Source organism: Ictidomys tridecemlineatus, chromosome X (assembly GCF_052094955.1).
Source record: "Ictidomys tridecemlineatus isolate mIctTri1 chromosome X, mIctTri1.hap1, whole genome shotgun sequence".
Classification (NCBI taxonomy): domain Eukaryota; kingdom Metazoa; phylum Chordata; class Mammalia; order Rodentia; family Sciuridae; genus Ictidomys; species Ictidomys tridecemlineatus.
Genome location: NC_135493.1, coordinates 82,365,842 through 82,383,967, shown reverse-complemented (window position 1 = coordinate 82,383,967; position 18,126 = coordinate 82,365,842). Strand labels below are relative to the sequence as shown.

Here is an 18,126-nt window from a genome sequence, read left to right as displayed (position 1 = left end):
GGTGAGAACAGGGCTGGGTAGAGAAGCCTATTCAACTGAGCACATATCCCTGTATTCTATAAACTCTTGTGGAATCTCATACAGGAATTATACCAGAAAATAGCATACAGTCTTCATGGAGCCCCATTCATGGACATGGTTAAATATATTACCAAGAATGTGTTGGGCCTCATGGGCTTAAACAGATAATTGATTGTGTTTGAGTCAGTCTGATTTCCTTTTTTGCCCCATGATATTAAACAGTAGTTTCATCAGAACTTTACTCAGCTAGAGGGAAATAAAATAATTTAATCATCCCATGTTGAAGAAACACTGTTTGGAGACAAATTCAAGATAATAGCCATGAATTCTGAAGTTTAAAATATTTTTATTAATAAAAAAGTACAATAATAGAACTAAACAAGATTGCTTAGTACCCAAGCACACACCCTGCCTGGATGTCACAACTGGAGAGTCCCATGGAACTAGAACAAAGTAACCTTTAAGTGGCCATGCTAACTGAAGCAATTCTTGAGGATCTTGAGGTCTATGACAAACTTGTACATGAGAGATTGCTCAAAGCCATGCTTCTGGAGCAGGAACTAATATAAAATAGAGGAAAAACAGGGTGTTGCTCTAAAGCACTATAATAAAGAGACAAAAACACAAAAGTTAAAGCTTAATATACTGTTTTATAATTTCTTTAAACAAGTTAACAATGACAAAAGTTCGATCAATCCCTTCACTGCAGGCTCCTTTCCCCAACACAAAAATGAGTCAGTTTCTGGCACTGCTCTCCAGCTGTGACTTCCTGTGAAAAAACAGGGATAAACACCACTAGGGACTCTCTTCACCTTTTTTTCAGGAATACAATGAAAACAGCACTGCATACAACATAGTTATAAAGTAATGTCCAACAAAGCTACTTGTAGTGACCCTAGGAAACATCTATGGAAGTGAAGGAGAGTTTAACAGTTAACAAAATAATATCTCTTCCCCTGACCCCAGCCCACCACAGAAAGTGAAACCAGTGTTTGAAAACCAAAGAAATATCCTGCCACTGATATGAATTTCATCTTTTCCCTGCCCATTCCCACCCTAACCATCCCACCCCTCATCCCTCCTACCTTTACTGTTTACAGTACAGTAAGTGGAGAAAATGTAATTAATGAATATGAACTGATCAAAGACTGAAGGAAAGGTTTTAAGAAACTGCCTTTGTGCTTCTGACAGGGTGTCATGTAATATAGTCCAGGCAGAGTAAGAAAGTGGAAAATATAGCTTTGAAATAATGGAATATACCTATTATATCTATTATGTTTCAAGTCTAGAAACACTTGGTAATCCTATAGTTAGTAACCAAGAAAATATAGGGAAAGTGAGAACAAGAAATAATATTGCTTCTAGTGGCCACTCTTTAATTATCTTTCTTACTGAATCAAATTTAGCTCTTTATCACCTAGGAGGCCTAATCCTCTCCTTTTCATAGGGTAAATATAGGGTACAATAATTATCATTATAGTAATGTTTATAATACTTAGTTGTTCAGTTAGAGATCTCTCATGATTTTTGCCAACATCTATTAAGAAGAAGCCTCACAACATTCCTGTGAGGTAGATACTTGGATTCCCATTTTGCAGATGGGTTAACTGAGGCACAGAGGTGATGTGACTTGCCTAAGGTCAACCATGTAAGAGACTGGGAAAAATATGGAAGAGAGGCAACTTAGGGTAGCACCTCATTATCAGAGAGCCATATTTAGCTGTGAGAAAAGATAGTGCAGTTTCTTTAAATTGGGCCCACCCAGTTTCTTTTGTGTCCATCTGTCTATAGTACCTCATCAGGGATTAGCACACTATGAAAGATAAATACATTCCCTTGGTTTATTCAAGGTTAGGTCAATTTCCAATGGAATTTCTTTTACTAAAGTACATTAGAAAACTTTCTGGGGACAGGAAAGACCCCAGATTCTTAGAATTCAGATCACAGAAATCTCTAACTCCAGAATGTTGTAGACTACTTTGTTTTAAAGAATTGTTGGAATGCCAAAAATGTTATTATTATGTACATAAGCACTGGGTTTTAGTGATAAAGTTCTTTCTCATTGGTGTCCAGGTTAAGGATTCAGATAATGTTATATGTGTATATACTGGAATTGAACAATTAAGTAAATAGAGGGCAGAAGTTGGGAATCACGTTTTTCACTGTTGGAATGAAAGGCTACAGATAAAGGGCAAAAAGCTAGACTAATTCATGTAGTAATGGATTAGGGTTGCAACATCAATATGAACTCATGTATAGCTAAACAGATATGGATAATTACATCCAGAAATATTTATAGATGTGTATATGCATAGGTTAGTATACACACATATATTTCCTTGCTCTGTCAGCTGAGAAGGCCTCAAAGCAATAGCACTCTAGTAGCAACAAGCATACTTAATGCCCAGATCTAGGTTTCTAATACAATTCTATAGTAAAAGTAACCAGGATTCCTTGATGAAGTGGCTGATTATAGTAGTGGGCCTCAAAATATGCAAAATGAGAATGGAACATCTTGCAGTGCCAGAAAGTAAGGACATTCTAAAAAAGTGATGGGCATATGTCAAAAGGACTTGAGAGAACAGCCCAAAAGACCTCCAAATGGCCAAAGTCAGAACAATGTGAGTTACAAAATAAATAAACTAGCATTGGATTACTACATAAAAGTATAAGATAAATATCCAAGTCCATGCTGATATAAATAAATGATTGTATAAATAAATAAATGAAGATAAATCACCCATGCAGAAAAGTTCTAAATAATTTATGTAGATACTTCCTCTAAAGGATGTGGTACAAAACTCAACACTCTCTAAATACGGGCTGCACATAGTGACTTCCTTCCAAAAAGTAAAGTATGGAAGGGAAGAAAAAGAGTATATGGGAGAAACCTGATAAATACAATCAATTTCAGCCAGTTCATCGAGGTTGACATCAAAAGTCATAAGTCATGTAAATACCATGTGATGAAAATAACACTTCACCTTTGTGATCTTTTTCCGCCCAAACCCATTATGCCCATCTCTTCATGAGAAAAACATCAGACAAATCCCAATTGAAGAACATACTCTTCAAAACTGCTAAGGCCATTAAAAATGACCTTGAAAGGTAAATCTGAGAAACTGTCACACCAAGAGGAACTTGAGGAGATATGATTATTAAATGTAATATGGTATTCTGAATGGGATGCTGAAACAGAAAGAGGATACGAGGTCAAAACTAAAGAAATCTGAATAAAGTATAAACTTCAGTTAATATTAACGTATTGATATTTTTTCATAGTTGTAGCAAATGTACACTACTAATGTAAGATGTTAGTAATGAGGAAATTAGATGTGTAGTATAAGGAATTCTACTATCTTCACAATTTTTTTGGTAAATCTGAAAATTTCCAAAATGAAAAGTTTATTTAAAAAAGTTTCTATGATAAACTTTTATTATTTTTTACCCATAACACACTTCACTTAATCTATCCAACCAGTTCACAGTCCTCATATTTCCCCCAAATTTTATAGTCTTAATTATCAAGTTATGTTTAACTGCCAATCTTATACAGATGAAGGAATTCCACGATATTATTAAATTATTAGATAAAGTCATTTCTATATCCTAGGCAACTGTCACCCTAACAGTGCTTAGCTGGTATAAGCACATCAAATTCAATTAAACCCCAAATGCTACCCAGGAAAGATACATTTTAATTCCTTTCCACCTCGCTGTCTACCTAGCAAAGTTTTATGTGCTTTTGGTGCAGTAACTCTGTTGTGTAGTGTATTTGAATACATGTATTCTATGAAAATTCCTTTCATGAATCTTGACACGTTTCTTAAAGCTTATGTAATTGGAAAGAGTTTATTTTATTTTATTGAGAAGACAGGGCAATGAGAATAGGGTTAAAAATGCTTCTTGAGTAAAGACAATTAACAAATTCTCTCATTACTTTAAGAAAAATTTCAGAATAAAGTCTTAGGGATGTCAGGGACACCAATATTTGGGATCATAATTTGGTCATCCTAATTAGTGTAACAGTATGTTTGATAGCTTTTGCTTATTAATAAACCAAATGTCCCAATGCAAATGATCCTGAGGTCTAAAGGGTATGTATCAGGTCTGAACTCTGGAAAAGGAGTCCTAGGATCCAAACTGTGGAGAAAATGAATATGCCCTTGGGCTCTATTGTGAAATACTGTACCAACTACTCAATCATAAGCTTAAATCTATGTATGATGACAATCTACCTTTACCAACCTGCTTTACAGCTACAGAGATGTCTCCATGAACATACTGGCTCTAGATATTTCCTAGTGCTTTAGTAATTAATATACAGTTTGGAACTTGCACACCAAAAGTCAGGAAAAAGCCCATATCAAAATAAGAATGATAATAGTAAAAACCTACATGTCATTTTGAAAAAATACAAGCAGTCTTAAATTTATGGAGTTTATGGTCTAGAAAGACATTGCAAGTTGAAATGAGGTAAATAAAATCTAGATACTATAAAAGTGCTACAATAGAAAAACTGTGAGCCTAATGTTATATGGCAATGACCACAAGCACATTTTACTACGTCATCAACTATAAATTATTTTTGGGTGGTGTAAAGTTTTTTTTAAGTATAACATATAAAATTGGACAAATATTGCAACCAACCACGAAAAATTATCTTTAATTTGGTTTAATAATGTGATCCCTGGAAGAATGAGTGTGCAGGTCTATAAGGCCTCAAGGAAACATCTGGAGAAAAAAATCTGACCCGTATTTGTCTTATCTGTAAAATACTAGGGATGGGTAGGACTAGACAGCTAAAAGGATCCCTTCTTGATGCTAGAAATCTGACTTAGAATGAAAAGCCTCAGGAGGTAGTAACCTAAAGTATTCAAGCAGGGACTGGTTGAGTATCTGCCAAGGAAAAGGGGTTCAATATGAAGATAATCTTTAGGAGAGAGGCTGAGACCAATCCAATTGATACAAAGCCCCCTTCCCCTCATTCTGGGAGAGGAAATATGCTATGTGGAGGTAGATCTGAGGTCCAGGGCCAGGAACAGGGGATTTCATGCCCCAGATAATACCATGAAACAGACTGATTAGGCAACCAAATGTGAATTTTGCAACCTGCTGTAATGGCTAAAAGAAATGGCTTAGGTGGTCATGCAGTTATAAAACATCAAATTGCTTTTTGTATGTCAGTTTTCACAAAAGCCCCTTATATTCCATTCAAAACACAGGAATGAATGCCAGTAATGCTATGAAGTGAACATAATTCCTTTCTTTCAACCTCTCACCTCTGTATAACATGGCCTCAATGTGTGATTTCTCATCATGTATTATACTGAATAGTTGCTTTATGTAAACAAAAGAATAAACAGTACAGTGAAGCCCCTCAAGACACTGTCTCAACAGGCTGGCGTTTGAATGAGGTTTGTGATTAACAGCACTTTTAATATTCTATCCAAATTAAAGTCACCTTTTATTTGTTCTCAGGTTTGCCCCAGGTTTGCTTGTTCCTGTCACTGCCCAACATATTTTCCTGGAACACTTTTCTCCCTACTGAACTGAACTGTGCTTTGAATATTTGTCCAAATCTAACCTAACAAAGAATGTAACTGTGCCACAAAATCTTGAATCTTAAAGGAGCAGGAGGAGAAAGAGGAGAGGACAAGAAGATCCTTTCATTCCTTTTTATGGACTTAAGAAGCACCAGGACTGTCTGAAAACCAAACTGTAAGAAGAAATTGAAATGGATTTATAAAACTTTTAAGTTTGGTGTGAAATTCACCTTATTCACTGAGAAGATGCCCTATACTTAGGACCAAAATTCCTACAAATCTTACCAGTCCACTATATTGTTATGCCTCCTTCATCTAGGAACTTGAGAAAAGTCATTTTAAGACCCCATCAACTGCCTTTAAGTACTGATTAAAAATACATACGTGTGCATATATATACATATATACACACACATATATGTACATATATATGGATATGGATAAAAGTTATAGAAAACAAGAGAAAAAATAGAGGGAAAAAGCAGCGTATGTTTGTTCACAGCCTTGAGTTTGATTCCTGTTTTGTTATTGTAGGAAAAATGTCTATTTCAGGGAAGGGGTGTTGGGGCAGGGGCAGCCATGGGTGCCGCACTGGAATTCAACCCATGCGGAGGTTGAAAAAACTGAAGTCTGGATAGTGGAGAGGTGAAGGTGGAATATGAAGAGCCCCATGGGAGACTAGCTATTTTTTTCTCCAGTCTCCACAACCTGGCTCAGTAGGATCCTCCAACCCCATCCCAGAGGCAAGTTGAAGTCAAAGAGGAAGATATGGTCTTGACCTCAGCACACACACAGGAAAGAGACCAGTGCAGCTCCTCTAGTGTGGCCTATGGAGTTCACATGGTATCGTGGCGCCGGCGGTGCAGGGACAGGTGGTCAGAGCGAGAAAAGCTTCGGTTGCAGTCTGTACACCTGAAGGGCTTGATGCCTGTGTGCTTCCGGAAATGGCGGGTGAGCTCATCTGAGCGAGCAAATTTCCAGGAGCAGCCATCCCAGGTGCATTTATAAGGCTTCTCTCCTACAAAGGGAATTTGCCAAAACAATGGGAATCAGAGAGATGCTTGGCTCCTAGAAAGATAACACAATCCGTATTTTTTTTTTAAATCAAAACTTTAGTCAAAAGGCAAGGCAATCACTTTGAAAGCATGCTCTGGTTCACCTTTTTAATTAATTAATTCAACAAACACCTATACTTATCACGTATAACATGATGTTTTGAAATATGTATCAATTGTGGATTGGCTGATTGCATTACCTCACATAAATTTTTTTGTGATGAGAACCTTTAAAATTTACTGCTATCAATTTTCAACAATACAATATATTTTTATTTACAGAAATCATAAAACAAGGTCAAGATGGTAGGGTGGAAAGCATATAGCCTCTGACTCAATGAGACCCTTTTTTGAATCCTGGCTCTACCACACTAGCTGTGTGAGCTTAAAAAATCACCATTCCCTGGTTGAGTCTCTGTTTTCTCATCTGTAAATGGGAACAAAAATATTTTACAGTGTTGTTTAAAACATTTTCTCTTTTAATGATAGCTACTAAATAATAAAACTGGGAACCAAACTAGATCTTTATTGATACTTTCTACTGTACTATATGATAGTAACCACATCTTCTATTACCTCCCACTGAACAGTCTAAAACAGAGTCATATTCAAGAAGAATCTATGACTCAGTAGAAAGGGCCCTCAGCTAAAGCTACAGGCCTTCTTTTGTGTATGGTTAGAAATGAATTTCTAATGCATCAAATGGTATGGGGAGAGGGCTCAGGTGAAAATTCCTGAAATACCTCTATGTTTAGAGTCTTTTGGTTGCAATATATATATATATAATGTGCTCAGGATAGAAAGCCAAATGAAAAAAAAGAAGTATAAAAACATTAACATAGTTATGTCTCCATTATATGTATAGGTCACATGCTACATACACATTTGTATACTCAGAATAAAGGCAATACCAACACCTATACACTTAAATGTAAATTATTAAAGAAATTGTTAACAGTGAGGATGAGAGCTGGTGGGAAGAGTATTTTTTCTTTTTTAAAATATCTTTTTGTACTGTCTGAATGTTTTAAAATCATGGTATATCTTATAAAAATTTAATAATAAAAAAGTGAAGGAGCTATGTGAGTACAAATACATACTCATTGTGGTTATGTCTGAGTTTGTGATTATGGTAATATTTGCTTTCTTCTGAATGTATTTTGCTGTCCTATCTGCTACAATAAGCATGTATTATTTTATAATCAGAAACAAGTGATAACATGAACACATTGTTTTAAAATTCTGTTTTTCAATGCTTCTCCTTCCTTTCTATTTCTCCTCATAAATTTTCCAGGACATTTGCGTTTTTGCTACTTTAAATTTTGGTGGCAATTCGATATGCACATACTGTTTTTCAATTTACTGTTTACAATCTACTAACTCCCCAAAGTGTTTACTAATTAACTTTATAGCTTTCATATAATGGACAACAGAATGCATCCATCCTACCTCACAGCTTTGGACTATACCCAGGCAATCATTTTGATGATTGAAATTGTCAGTTATTAATCATTTCAATATGCAGAATTTTGTTAGCAACTAAGAAAAATGAAATCGAGCTATATGTATTGAGACCAAAAGATGACCAATGAAATATTATCAAATGAAAAGAAAAAGCTACTGAATAACAACACACACACACACACACACACACACACACACACACACACACCAGACAAAGGGAAAATATGTGGAAAGCTATACAGAAAGTATTTAGAGCAGGAAAGAGAATGAAATTTCAAAGGGTATAGAATATGTAAATGTGATTTTCACTTTTTATTCTATATAATTTTGTACATCTCCACACCTTCAAACTGCCTCATTGTTACCTATACATATTTTTGTGATCTCTCAAGAATTTCCCTTGAGAATTCCTATCTTCACTACATCTAAATGAAGAAAATTTGAATTGTAAAGCAGTGACACCCTGTGGCAATTGGGATCATTGCTAGAACACACAAGGTATAGGAATTTTCCTATTTCAAAAGCATTACCTTTTATTATCATTGAACAAGCTCTTATTTGAGCTAATTTCATATGACACAAAACCTTCATCAATTTAGTATGTGAATTGAAGAACAAAACATATAGGGAAAATTAATTCATAATTAAAAGCTCACACACAATGTGACAAAGATAGTGTGGTGTAAATTCCAAGGATAGATATTATAACCTCTGGTCTAGTGTTAAGGCATTAAAATGGAAGGGTAAGTTTCATATGAGTGATGAAGAAGACAAAAAGCAACCCAATCAGCTGGGGGCAAGCTCTGGTAAGGCAGTGCAGTGAATGGTAATATAAGGTTAGTGATCCTGAAGCATGAGGCATCTTTTCAGAAGCACTATAAGATGAACCCTATTATAAAAGCCGGGCCAAAAATCTTGGGGAGTAAAAAGGAATTTGGGCTTAAGTATAAAAAGCAGTAATATAACATAGAAAGTATGCAATCTGCACTGCATACAGGCTATAATCAAGATGTATTGACTATACAGAATTTTAAATTTTAAAACAATAATAAAATAGGCTGAGTTGGTCAGCTTTTTGTGGGTGGGGGTACTGGGGGATTGAACTCAGGGGCATTTAACCACTGAGCCACATCCCCAAGCCTGTATGTTATTTTATTTAGAGGTCCTCCTGTCTCAGCCTCCTGAGCTGCTAGGATTACAGGCGTGCATCACTATGCCCAGCTGGTCTGCTTTTATTATTACCATGCACCAATTTTAAACCATGTCCATGACATTCCTCTCCCCACTAGGAGAGAGAGCTCCGACTATCTTCTCCTTTTTGGTAAAGCATTTCATAAAGGCAATGGGGTATATATTGGGGTAACACTGAAGATTTTTTTAAACTTAAGGGTTACTTATTCAAAGTTGTATGTTAAAATTATCTAGCCATGATATGTAATGAATAAGAGGCTACTGACACAAAGTAAGTGATCAAATTGTTGAAAAGATAAAGAAATCAAGAATGAATGTAAGAAAAAACCTATGGGGGTGCAGTGGGACTGGAGGAAAGAATATTAATAATGGCTAAAAGTTATCAAGTGTTTACTATAGTCAGATTCTAAGAGATTTACACTATTACTGTTTCCAGATAAGGAAACAGGTAAAGAAAGGTGAAATAACTTTTGGCAATTAGTAGGAGACTAAGATGTCAAATATGACAGTGTAGTTTACAATACATGCTCTTAGCCATTATACTTGCATCCCCCAATGAAAAAATTATTCAAAACAAGAAAGAAATAATAGAGCTTTAAGAAAAATGTCTAAGTATATAAGAGAATATTAAGATTCAATGATAAACCAGGCGCAGTGGCACAAACCTATAGTCCCAGCGGCTTGGGGAGCTGAGGCAGGAGGATTGGAAGTTCAAAGTAGGCTCAGCAATTTAGGCCCTAAGCAATTTAGCAAGGCCCTGTCTCTAAATAAAATATTTAAAAGGGCTGGAGATGTGGCTAAGTGATTAAGTGCCCCTGGGTTCAATTCCCAGTACCAAAAAAACAAACAAACAAAAAAACCAATGATAAATTTTGACTCTGAGTGAATGAGTTATGCTATTATTTAAAAAATGGGACTTGAAGGTATGTTTAATGGGACCTGTTGTATCTGTATTTCCTCCTTTACATGAGTGCAAGCTTAGAGATGAGGGTTTCACTGCATGCAAGAAGGGTCTCTGAGATTCATGGATCTCTTCTAAAAGAATTTCTACCAAAAACAGGGATATTATTCTTAGGATTTATAGCAATGAGCTGAAACCAATCCTACCCTCTTCTCTCTCCCCTTTGTAGAATATAGGTGCTCTACTGAGCTGCATCCACAGCCCTTTTTATTTTTAATTTTGAGACAGGGTCTCACTAAATTGCTGAGGATGGCCTTGAATTTGTGATCCTTCTGCCTCAGCCTCCCAATTTGCTAGGATTACAGGTATGTACTATTGTGCCCAGATTCACATGGTTAACTTTGTGTGTGTGTGTGTGTGTGTGTGTGTGTGTGTGTGTGTGTGTGGTGCTGGGATTTGAGTGCATGCAAGACAAGCACTCTACCAAATGAGCTATATCCCCAATCCACATGGTTAACTTTTTAATGGCGAATCCAGGGAAATTTGATTCTCCATCATTGCTTTTTCCATTACATATTATAGTTTCTCCACATATAAAATTAATCCTTAAGTTAGTGATGCTTAGTCTTCACTGAAAATGGGGAGCTTTAAAAATTACTGACATCTGGGTCACACCCAAAGTTTCTGATTTAACAGATCTGGAGTGTGGCTCAAATGTGGAAATTTTAAAGGTTACATTTTCCCCATTGGAGATTGAGAACTCGAACTAATAAGTCCTAACTGCAATCTTTGGAAGGCAATGAATTAGGCATTTCTGCAACTGCCTTAGTCTCAAGGAACATGTAGAATAGTAGCAATAGAGAAAAGGATACCTAGTAAGTTTTCATTTCAAGGAAGTTTTCCTGCTTACTAGCTGTGTGATTGTTGACAATCTACCCATCTTTGTAACTGGCACTTCCATCTACCCAATTGGCCCAAACAGAAAACTGAGTCATCAGAGTCCCCTCAATCATCATGTATATATCTCATTTTCTGTGCCTCCACTGCCAATATCCTAATCAGACCGTCCTCATTTTTGGCCTAGGTTGCTACCTTAGCCTCTTAAATGGTCTCCCTCCCTTCCACTCTTGCACCTCAATGCTTCCCCTACCCACCATCATACTCCGTATGCTCTAGCTGTGCTGGACTTCTGTCAGTTATGTTAAAAATGCAAGCTTATTCCCATCTTGCAGATTTTGTACTCCATCTAGTTAAGAACACTCTTTCCTCAGTTTTTTTTTTGTATAGTTGATCCCTTCTCAGATTAATTATGTTATTTCCCAACTAAAAAAATCCTTCCTACCAATAAATTAAATAGGGTATTCTTATGTTGATAATTGGGAGAGGATACTGCTTAGGCTTAAGGAAGACTTTCATGATCAGAAGACATTTAAACTGAGATATGACAGATAAGAAGTGTCATAGATGAAACTTGTCAGAGGCCACATTCCACAGGACCTTTTAGGATATTGTAAGGAATTGGATTTCATTCAGAGTATGATGGAAAGTATTTTAAGCAGAAGCGGTTATATGGTTTGATTTACATTCAATCTAAACAGAACAAAAACATATGAAAACCCTCTGACTACTGTATGAAGAATGAATTGTAGTAAGAAAAGCATTAAGGCAGGAAGATTAGTTAGGCTACTACTACGTTAGTCCAGGGAAGGAGATGAATTAACAAATTGCCACTTCATTCCCCAAAATGGCTAACCCTATTGTGACTCAAGTTGTTAGGGCAAATTAAATTGCTTCTGAGAAGTGCCTTCAAGATTACCATTGAGATTATATATCCATGGAAAGATTGCATGTTAATTCCTGGGATCTTCTAGAAGGGTAAACACTAGGATACATTGAAATTTAGGCCATAGGGTTGCAGATAAAATAGTCAGATAGGGTCATCCAGTTCAACCCCTTCATTTTACAGCTGAAGAAACCCTGGATAGTCGGAGAGGTAGGATTAGAACTCAGGCATTCTATACCCCCTGTTTATTGTTTTTGCCTCCATAACTTCAAGGGGAACAATTTTAAGGATTAAAGAGGAATATGTGAACAGATGTGATCTGATGTATTGTTGAGTGTAGAAGAATGAACTGAAATTGGGAAAGGTCATCTGAACCCTACTATCTAGATAAATCTACGATATATACATGCTAAAACCATACCACATTGCCTCTCATTAAATGAATTTATTCAACTGCCTTCAGATCTGCTTTATAACTATCTAGAAAATATAGTTCAGAGATCCAAACCCATGGATCTATCTTAACATCACACAGAAACAACTAAGAAGCATGTGCCAAAATGCTATGCAATAGAAAGTACACAGCACCCTTTGATATATTGTTGCCAAAAACTTAATGTAAATCTGATTAATCTTCCAGGTATAGTTATCAGCTTGTAGGAATTATGGGGAACAAGGAATAATTTAAAATGACTGATGTAACCAGAGAAACTTAGAACATGGAAACATTGGATTAGACTAATGACCTGGGCTCTTCAACAAATAAAACAGAAGAGGAAAAACAATTAAAGAATTAAAAGATAACTAAGAGAAATATTAACCAAATTCAATTAATGACCACATTTAGATATTGACTTGAACAACCTTTTAAAAATAGTTATTAGATGTTTAGGGGAAACTTGATATTGAGAAATTTTACGTGCTAATGTTATTGTGCTTATGTTAAGTGTCTGTTAAAAACATATTCTGAAGTATTTATGACTGAAATTGCAAGATGTTTGGAATTTGTTTTCAAACAATATAATGGGCTGGGTGTGGTAATGCACACCTATAATCCCAGTGGCTCAGGAGGCTGAGGCAGGAGGATCACAAATTCAAAACCAGTCTCAGCAAAAGTGTTGCGCTGAGCAACTCAGTGAGACCCTGTCTCTAAATAAAATACAAGATAGGGCTGGGGATGTGGGTCAGTGGCCAAGTGCCCCTGAGTTCAATCCCTGGTATCCCCTAAAAAGTAAAATAAAATAATATAATGGGAAGTGGGAGAGTCAGTGGGAGTATAGAAGGAACAAGATTGTCAATGTATTAATAAAATTCTTAAAGTTGGATAAAGGGTACATTGAAATCTAATAAACTATTCTGCCTTTTCATGTTGAAAATTTAGATTTAAATACTTAATATCATATATATAGTCAGTGGAGTTAGCATCCACCTGCTGAAGAAGCAAACAAAAACATCAATAAATAAAAATAGTACCATGCAATCTGAAGATATAGTCACTAAGGCTCTGGGATCTTCTATATGAATTCTAACACAGCAAATAAAACACAATAGATAGAGGGCATCTTCTTTGTTCAAGGTGTCTAAGTCTCAATTCTGAGCTGGAGGTTGCTGAGAGCAGTCATTAAGGCAAAGTACACAAAATGATCAGACATTCTGTGTCTGGATTCTGGGCAGGTTTCTTTCAATTGCTGTTGTTATAAAATTATTTTAAAAATTTTGAACTAGATGTCAACATTCAAAATCTAAGACATTTTAGCCAGGTGTGGTGGTGCACACCTGTAATCTCAGAGGCTTGGAAGGCTGAGGCAGGAGGATTACGGGTTCAAAGCCAGCCTCAGCAACTTAGTAAAGCCCTAAGTAATTCAATGAGACCTGTCTCTAAATAAAATACAAAAAATGACTGAGGATGTGGCTCAGTGGTAAAGCACCTGTGGATTCACTTCCCAGTACCAAAAAAAAAAAAAAAAAAACTCACCAACAACTAAGATACTTCAAATAAAAAACCTGGATTTAAACTTAGGAGATTTCCTAATACTCAGTTGGAGTAGGGTGGCAACTGTCCTTCAAATGAAGCAGGAGTCCTCTTTGACACAATCCTTACCCAGTCTGCTTTAATTATCTAGGTGCATCTTTCTTCAGATGTAAACAAAGATAAATTATAGGTTAGTGTACAGAGCTGAGCTCCAAAAGCCTTTTTTAATATCACTAAGTTTAAATTGCTTTTGTGCTTTTCCATGCTCATTAAAATTTTGGGGACCCTAGTCACAAAGGAGGTAATAATGTTTTAGCTGCCTTAATCTTTGCTTCAGTGTTATGGCTTCTTAATTAGAAAGACCCATGGGTGCTCACCAAGAATGACAACCACTCATAAGAAACCAGGTTTCATGTTTTGCTAGTCTCGTTTTATAAATGTTGTCATAGAACATGAATGAGACATGGAGGTTAAAACCATGAGTTGGGCCTGTCCATGAATATTAATGAATCCATCTCTTTTTAAAATATTTTTTTTAGTTGTCAACAGACCTCCATTTTATTTATTTTTATGTGGTGCTGATAATTGAACCCAGTGCCTCATACATGCTAGGCAAGCACTCTACCAATGAGCCACCACTCCAGCCCCCAAATGAATCCATCTTTGCCTCAAGACTTCCTTCTCTTCCTAGCTCTCAAAGATTCATGTGTGTGTATGTCTCTCTCTCTCTCTCTGTGTGTATGTGTGTGTGTGTGTGTGTGTGTGTGTGTGTGTGTGAGAGAGAGAGAGAGAGAGAGAGAGAGAGAGAGAGAGAGAGAGAGAGAGAGAGAGTGAGAGTGTGAGTGTTTTGGAGTTGAATTGGGGGCAGGCAGACCTGTATGGATTCTGCGGTGAGCTTTCAGGTGAGAGCTTTTGGTGTACACTTTGCTGCATCCTGCAAAGTCACATTGGTGAATCCGTCTTCTCTTCAAGTCAAGTGACTCTTCCCCCTGCATTTGGGCCATTGTTGCTGGTCTGAGCAAAGAAAGAGAGAAATAGGCCAAAGTATGGCTTTAAAGTAGAATCTAAAGAAATAGAGTTTATTAAAGTGGTTCTACCTCATACCAGTTTTTAATTTATGCAAATTTAATGTTAGCTCTACAAGTGAAGAAGTAATTGGAATAATGCAAGCAATTCTTTCAACTAGGCCATTCTATTCAGGGAGTGAAGGTTCCTGAAAAAGCATGGGAAATGGTAACATTTCCTTGGGTGGTTGTGTTCCCAAATAGGGCAACCATTTCACCGTGATGAGTGTCATTTTTCATACACATGGTTGCTAAACACAAACCAATTACTTCCAATTAGTTTCAACATTAGAAAGTCAGGTTGTTTTAAACTTACAGAGAAAAAGAGTACACAACTGAATTTATGAGGAATTTGGAGATTGTTTTCAAGGGTAAAATTAATGATCTACAATTAGAATATAACTCTACCATAACCTTTATGCACGTGTTCATGCACATGTGTGCACATGAACTCATATATCTTCTCTGGGAAGGCAGTTTGCCTATATTGCCAATTTTTTTACCCTGTTTCTGAAAATTAAGTCCATCTCTATGCATTCAAGCGCACACACACACACACACACACAAGATACAGACTTGAAGTAAAGACAAAAGTACTCACTCTTGCTGGAGTCCCTGTAGACTCTGTAAGGCTGAAGATCCACTCTCAATTGCACTCTCTTCACTGTCACTAGGAATCTCCAGTGGAGACATGGAGGTGGGATCAACTTTCACTAAAAGCAAAGAAAGAAGCAGTATGAGCCAGAAAGAATGTATGTGCCTCCACAATCATTTTCAGGATTCTCAGTTTGATCAATATTGAGAAGTACCAGCAAAAAAGAAAAATAAAGCTGGCTGTGGTGGTGCACACCTGTCATCCCAATGGCTCTGGAGGCTGAGGCAGGAGGATTGAGAGTTCAAAGCCAGCCTTGGCAACTCAGTGAGACCCTGTCTCTAAATACAATACAAAATAGGGCTGGGGATGTGGCTCAGTGGTTAAGTACCCTTGGGTTCAATCCCCTGAAATGCCCACCTCCCCCTAATAGAAAAATAAAGAAAGAGGAGAGCTGGGAGAAGTGTATATGTGTGGAAAGAAGATGATAATATATAAAATTTTAGCATAGCAAAGAACAGAAATGCCTTTAAAAGAAGAATGGTAAGAATTATTTTGTACCACTAGAATGTGAATTTCTCTAGGATAGGATCTGAGTATGATTCATGTCTCCATCTCCAGATTCCAGGACAGGGTCTGTTGAAAAGTCAGATTCAACATGTTTGTTGAACTGAATTCTCTGAATGGTTCCCTGGTTGTTCTAAAATAATTTCTAGGATTATCCTAGAGGTTTGAACATCTCCTTTGGCCTTCATGCTCCTAAATGAAAATAATAAGTGCAATAAAACATGTACCTAGCACCTAGTAGATGCTTGACATATGTTAGAACTCTTCTTTTGTGGTACTGTTGGGAGAAGCCCTCAAACATTCCTTATTATCAACCACTGCTGTTTTCATTTCCTAGCAAAGTTCAGTCAGGTGCTCAATAGACGCCCAGACCCACTGAAAGCTTCAAAATTTACACCCACCTGAGGGTGGGTATAGGTTGAGAGGAAGTATTTGGCTAGTCCAGGTGTCTTTATACTTTATTAATCACTAAATAATTTTAAACATACATCTCAGTATATGTACATGTCTGTCTCTCTGTGTCTGTATGTGAATGTGATATAAATGTACTGGTGTCTTAAAAGTTTTTGTACATTATGAAAAACAAAAAGTGACATGAAAAAGGGTAAGAATATAAATTTTGGTAATTTGTTATTACACTCCAGTTGTTTTGTGTGCCTCCCTAAGGTTTAAACACCCCATTTTGGAGGCCATTGAATTAATGTCCTTATCTTGGAACTCTATTTTACACCTTTAAAAAAATTTTAGTTTGTTTATTTAAGGTGGCTCTGGTGAATTGATGAATACTTTGAGTGGGGGTGGGGAAGAATTCAATGCTCCTTCAAATCACCCCTTGATGATCCGACTGCCTTATCAGAAAATTTTCACACAGGGAAAGTTTATTACCTTTTTTTGGGCTCCTCTTATACAGAAACTGATATCATGTCTCAAAAACAAGATAATTATGAATATTTATCAATATCACAATTAACCACTATTCTATAATAATATTTTTATTTAGAAAAGCACTGCAGAGTCTCAGAAACTTGAGGCTTTGTATGTTGGTTTTTAACCTCTACATTTAGTGATGGAATGATCACAGGACATTGAATTTCAAATGAAGAGAACTCCTTGAAAATTCCTTATTATAATGAGCTAAAATTTTGTTCCTAATAATTTCCATCCACATCTCTTCCCTTTGGCCCTTTTAATTCATGCTAAATATTGTCAACTTTACAATTGACATGGGTTTGAATCCTCTTATCATCCTGATTTCAATCTTATGATAATCCTCCCAATTTGTAAATGTCTTTCCTAAGGCACAATGCACAAAACTGACTGTAATACTATAGATGTGGTGAAGCTAAATATCTTGTACCACCTCTGAGGCCATATAATTTTCTTTGATCATTCCTGATTACAAACTAAAATAGATATACCTCTCTAGGAGGGGAACAGCATTGCTGGGAGATAATGGTGAAAAGGAGACTTTATACTCTTAGGAATTCTGAACTTAAAAATTAAATAAAAAGAAAGATTACAGCATATGATTTCTCTTCTGGACAAATATTCATTTGTTTGCTCATTAAATTATATGTTGTAAGATAACTACTATGTAACACTGTGTTAAGGTCTCTGGAAAGGCACACGCACACACAAAAGAAGACAGTATTATTCTTGAGGAATTTATAATTCAGTAGGGAATAAGGCCCATATATTTATGATACAGGTAATCAAAAAATAAAAGGTGGGTAATAAATGCCCAATGAGGTGAAATACAGGAAAGATGGCAATATTTTAAAGATACTATTTTGTAGGAAAGAAAAAAGGTATGATACTTATAAGTTAACTAAGTATCACAGAAGTAGAAATTGTGTATGTGGCTCAGTGGTAGATCGTTCGCCTAGCACATGCTAGGTCCTGGGTTCAATCCTCAGCACCACATAAAAATTTTAAAAATAAAGACATTATGTCCATCTACAATTAAAAAA

General features: G+C 36.2%; 1 protein-coding gene across 12 annotated transcripts in view; it reads right to left on the bottom strand.

Moving 5' to 3' along the window:
- Positions 1-347: 347 nt before the first annotated feature.
- Positions 348-18,126, bottom strand: part of Klf8 (KLF transcription factor 8) — a 233,332-nt gene continuing 215,553 nt past the window's right edge. For all 12 annotated transcript variants that reach the window (XM_078034786.1, XM_078034787.1, XM_078034789.1 and 9 more), the window contains 3 exons: positions 15,599-15,710; positions 14,808-14,947; positions 348-6,585 (listed from right to left, as the gene is read on the bottom strand). In XM_078034786.1, the coding sequence (XP_077890912.1) occupies positions 6,404-6,585; positions 14,808-14,947; positions 15,599-15,710 (434 nt within the window). In that variant the 3' untranslated portion in view covers positions 348-6,403. The remainder of the gene's footprint in view (positions 6,586-14,807; positions 14,948-15,598; positions 15,711-18,126) is intronic.